General features: G+C 45.6%; 1 protein-coding gene across 1 annotated transcript in view; it reads right to left on the minus strand.

Annotated features, from left to right (window-relative positions):
• COLGALT2 (collagen beta(1-O)galactosyltransferase 2) overlaps positions 1–5,320 on the minus strand; it is a 32,901-nt gene that overhangs the window by 14,249 nt on the left and 13,332 nt on the right. The window contains exon 5 of the mRNA XM_015419651.1: positions 951–1,070. Within this exon, the coding sequence (XP_015275137.1) occupies positions 951–1,070 (120 nt within the window). The remainder of the gene's footprint in view (positions 1–950; positions 1,071–5,320) is intronic.

A 5,320-nucleotide genomic window follows, 5' to 3' on the forward strand; every position in this document is an offset into this window, starting at 1 on the left:
TGTGGAGGTCCTGTTGCTGCAGTGCTATGTCAGCAGCTGCAGCAGCAGCAGCAACAGGGAGAACTACACAAGCCTGCCCCCCTGTGGAAAACACCCATCTACTGAAGAATTAAAACCATTTTGAGCTTAACCGTAGTCCTTTATTTGTAACACCAGCTCAGGCAAAGGTGAATCCTGTAACATCATCATTCCAAACAACACCGTGTGGAGATCTGAGGCACAGGCGCCACCTACGTTCACTTACTCATTGCCTCTATCAGCACATGAACAATGTTGTCCGTGTCCTCCTCCAGCATCTGGTGAGGCTTCAGGGGCACAGGGAGGAACCCATAATGTTCTCTGTTGCAGATGTACATCTGAATGCCTGGGGACAGAAAGAGGGGAGGGCAGAAATGTGAGGTGGGCCCTCCTAATGAGGCAAGGGTGGTTGCCATGGGGATGGGCTGTGACCTCTTTCCGAGGGTGTTTGGGGCTGGTCTTGGAGGCAGAGCCTGCCGCCAGCTAATCCTTCCTAATCAGTACAACTCAAGAAGCAGCAGGCCCACTCCTACCGAGCTTGTTATCAGGGCTGAAGGTCACGGGGCAAGCCGGCCTCACTGTATACTAGGCACTCTATAGCTTCTTCTCCACAAACTGCTGATCTAGGTTTTCAAAAACAAGAGGAAGGGACTCCGAGGCAGCTGCTGTATGGAAACCTGCATGTGGAGGTCCTGTTGCTGCAGTGCTATGTCAGCAGCAGCAGCAGCAACAACGGTGGGAACTACACAAGCCTGCCCCCCTGTGGAAAACACCCATCTACTGAAGAATTTAAAACCATTTTGAGCTTAACCTTAGTCCTTTATTTGTAACACCAGCTCAGAAGCCACACAGGCAAAGGCGAATCATGTAACATCGTCATTCCAAACAACGTGTGGAGATCTGAGGCACAGGCGCCACCTACGTTCACTTACTCATTGCCTCTATCAGCACATGAACAATGTTGTCCGTGTCCTCCTCCAGCATCTGGTGAGGCTTCAGGGGCACAGGGAGGAACCCATAATGTTCTCTGTTGCAGATGTACATCTGAATGCCTGGGGACAGAAAGAGGGGAGGGCAGAAATGTGAGGTGGGCCCTCCTAATGAGGCAAGGGTGGTTGCCATGGGGATGGGCTGTGACCTCTTTCCGAGGGTGTTTGGGGCTGGTCTTGGAGGCAGAGCCTGCCGCCAGCTAATCCTTCCTAATCAGTACAACTCAAGAAGCAGCAGGCCCCCTCCTACCGAGCTTGTTATCAGGGCTGAAGGTCACGGGGCAAGCCGGCCTCACTGTATACTAGGCACTCTATAGCTTCTTCTCCACAAACTGCTGATCTAGGTTTTCAAAAACAAGAGGAAGGGACTCCGAGGCACTGGGGGAACTTTTGGGTGCCACTGAAAGGAAGCAAACCAGAGAGGTCCAGGAAAACCTGCCCAGTAAGAGTAAGAAAAGAATCAAGCAATGAAGTCTTAAAGGAGGACAAGGAGTTTTCCTGCTTTGTCGGGGCATTCTTTCTGTCAGCATCTTAGGGTTCCCTCTCAATTTGGCCTCGTGCTGGCTTAAGGAGCAAGCACTGAAAAATGGGCTGACGACAGGAGAGGCTCAAAAATGGTCCCCCAACCCCAAACCATTGTGTGGCTTCACCAGACTAAAGTCTAGAGCTCTAGAAAATGCTGCTAAGAAACTCCGCTCCCCCTACAGGTCTTGAAGGACATAGTAAGGAACTGAGGACCAAACGACATGTGATGTGAGTCTAGGGTTGCCAGTTCTGGATTGGGAAATAGGGCTGCCAAGCTGCGGCAGGGGATCCGCACGTCTTCACAGGATCCCTGCCGCGGGGGACAGCGATACACGTTACACCGCCGTCGCCAGGATGTGACGCTATGCGTCGCTCTGGCAACGGGGCTGTTTGGAGTCCCCTTGCCAAAGAGATGTGTAGCGTCACATCCTGGCGACGGCGGTGCAACGCGTATTGCTGTCCCCCGCGGCAGGGATCCTGTGAAGACGTGCGGATCCCCGGCCGCGGCTTGGCAGCCCTATTGGGAAATACCAGGAGATTTTGGGAGTGGAGCCTGGGGAAGGCAGGGTTTGGGGAGGGGAGGGACCTCATTGGTATATAATGCCATAGAGCCCACCCTCTAAAGCAGCCATTTTCTCCAGGGGAACTGATCTCTGTTGTCTGGGAATCAGTTGTAACAGTGGAAGATCTCCAGGCATTACCTGGAGTTTGGCAACCCTTGATGTGACATTGGCACTCATTCCAGCCTTGGAACTCTAACACATTCATTTGTCTTAAAAAAAAGAGAGAGAGCTGGTATAGGCAGTGCTTGGAGTTAAGGCTATCCAAAAGCAACTCTTGTGTCATAAGGAGAAATTAAACAGGTACACTTTCCTTATCACTGAGTGACTGCAAAGGGAAAAGCGGGACCTGTTGAATCCCTCCTTGCCATACAGCAATTTGAGGGACAACAATTCCTTTATCAGGGAAGGAGATGGCTTCGGTAAGCCTCTATTAGCCTGAACTGCTGCAAGAACAGATCTACACACATGTGAAAAATGCCTGCCCCATGATAGTACATTCATAGTTCTACTCTGAGATCCTGGATTGAGCTATTTACTCTGTAAAGTGATATATACAGTGATGCCACTATTCAAATCACTGCCATCTTTATTTCCAAGAATTTTGCATCGGACAATTATAAGCTTAAAATCATGACCATGAAAATCATTGTACTGAATGTACATAGCCAGAAAGTTACATGTTCTGCCTTGTGTGCTCCATTTTATTTTGCCATTAGAATGTCCAAGGTATTTCCCTGGAAGTTATTTATTTATTTATCCTTAAATTTATATCCCGCCCTCCCCGAAGGCTCAGGGTGGCTCACAAGGGGCACGGATGCTATATACCCATAGGAATGCCTAGCTTTTAAAACATAACCAAGGGAGCACTACTCAGCAGGCCTACTCAGAAGTAAGCCTCATTTTATTCATTGGGACTTACAGGAAAGTGTTTGTAGGACTGAAGCTTAATTTGTGTTGCGTAATCCTGAATAGGCACTCTTGGTTAAGAACACAGGAAGTATTTTATGGATTGTGTCAATATTCTTTGTACTTAATCCATCATTCATTGCAAAAATCCCACCAATCAGCAACTGGTCCACCAGAAGGTGGCCCATCAGCAGGCCCACAGATATGGAGGGGGCATTTGGAGGCAATACCTCATCAAAAATATGCTATGCAAAGTAAGTCTCGTAACTGTATTTATTGCAGAGATGCAAGGGAAAATGTACAGTCTTCTCTGATTGCAAGAGAAGGAATGGGGGAGTAGAACATTTACTCTGGTTTCATCCATCACCTTTTCTCCCTGGGTCAAAGTCAAAGATCTCCCTGGGTCCTTTACTTCTGTCTGCCATTGTGCACTGTCTCTTTAACAGGCTAACCCAGAAGGCTTCAGTGTAAGCAGGCCTTGTGTGAGAATGGGAGGAAAAAGAGTTTCGGTTATGTGGCTGGTAAATCCTTCAAACCCAAAAAAACCCCAATTCTGGGCCTAGGTGGGCAGGAGCCAGAAGAAGTCTTAGGTGAGTATTTTTTCCCTAGATTTCTCAGTGCTGGTTAAAATTAACTGTTATGTTAGAAGTAGTTGTTACTGCACTGTACCATAGTTTCTATTCCCCTTCAATGTTCACAGTGTCAAACGAGAAACTGCCAGAAAAACGGAATGAGATTTGTACTATTTGGGGATGTTTCATCTCTGTGCAATGAAAAAATTGTGTCAGGAATATGAGTGCCAGGGGGCAGGAGCAGAAAAGAAGATACCCATTTTCATTCAGGTTGGTTTCTGGTTTTAACAACTTATTGCAAACCACTTTGCTGTAACTTGCTAATGTAAAGGAACACATGCATTTGAGCATGTGCAGAATGCATTTTACTCCCTATCAAGCTTAACCCCCAATCCATTATTTGGACTAAGGAGACATAATAGGTAGGTTTAAACTCTAGAACCCCTCTCTAGCCATCTCTAGTAGAGTATACATAGTAGTACCCCCCCTGTGCAAACATACATTTAAGAAGTACAGACTTTCACCCCACACGTTATAGATGGATCAAGTGTATCCAAGGAATTGAGTTGTGGAGAGAACAAAGCAAATACCTAGATGCATTTTAAATACTCTCATCTTCAAATAAAACAGCTGTTTATATCCTAGGGCCTTATCAGCCATTAACCAGTGCCGAATCTGAGTTTGCAACTGAAACAACATTCCATAGGAAGCCATACCCTGTTTCATATATGGTTATAGTGTGTAAGATAAAGATATGCGTCTGTTTTACAAACAGAAGTTTGCATCCAGATGCAGCATTTGTGCCTGTTGCTTTAAAATATCTTAGGTACATAATTAAATTTATCCATTAGAAAATAGTTTTCTGACACAGACTGTGCCGTAGTTGCTGCAAAGTGACGGTGTTTAAAGTCGTAATAAGCAGAGCACTTGCTTTGGTGCAGAATATTTACAGTTTATTTTACAAACATTTACACAGTCCACAAACGTTCCGCATTTGGCTGAAAGCTGATGCAATTAGTTGTCACGTGACCTCAGAACTGTCAGGTTAGATCATTCTGATCTCATGACTAGCTGTCATCTTGTATGGCTGCATATGCCAACACAAAGACTGCCTTGGTGATGCACGGGAAGAAGACCACATCTTCTTCATTGGCGGAGGGGTTATTATAAACTCTGGTTTGGGAATGGATATTCTGGTGGACAAAGTAAGAAAAAGGAACAGTGTCTATTACAGTAAGAATACTGCAGATAAATGGAAGAAGAAAAACTGGGCTACACCCAGCAAAGTGCCAGCAGAATAAAAGGGAAACATTGCCAGGTGATAGGTGACTGGTTTATTATCGTACAAAGCCCCTACTCGGTTTGCCGTCCAGGCTTTGTCAGGGGGATCAGAGGATTCAGCCAGTGTTGGGCCTGTCCACAGCAATTAGTAAAAGAATTTAATTGCTGTGGCAGATAAATTTAATTGCTAGCAGATAAATGGAATCCATTTATTGTTTTTAATATAGACATAGTAATAATATGAATGGTATTAATTTGCCGCAATAAATATATATGCTGCCAATAATATATTGTATATATGCTGCTATGGCGATCTTGCCCTCTTCCCTTCCTCACATGCAGGATTTTCCTTTTGTCTTCTTTCTTCCTGAGCAGCCCCTTTATCTGTTTTCTTCTTATATGTTTGTCTATGCCTGTTCCACTCTTTATAATTAGGATGGATGGATGGATGGATGGATGGATGGAT

This window comes from Gekko japonicus, unplaced genomic scaffold, assembly GCF_001447785.1.
Source record: "Gekko japonicus isolate JY-2015 unplaced genomic scaffold, Gekko_japonicus_V1.1 scaffold1248, whole genome shotgun sequence".
NCBI lineage: Eukaryota > Metazoa > Chordata > Lepidosauria > Squamata > Gekkonidae > Gekko > Gekko japonicus.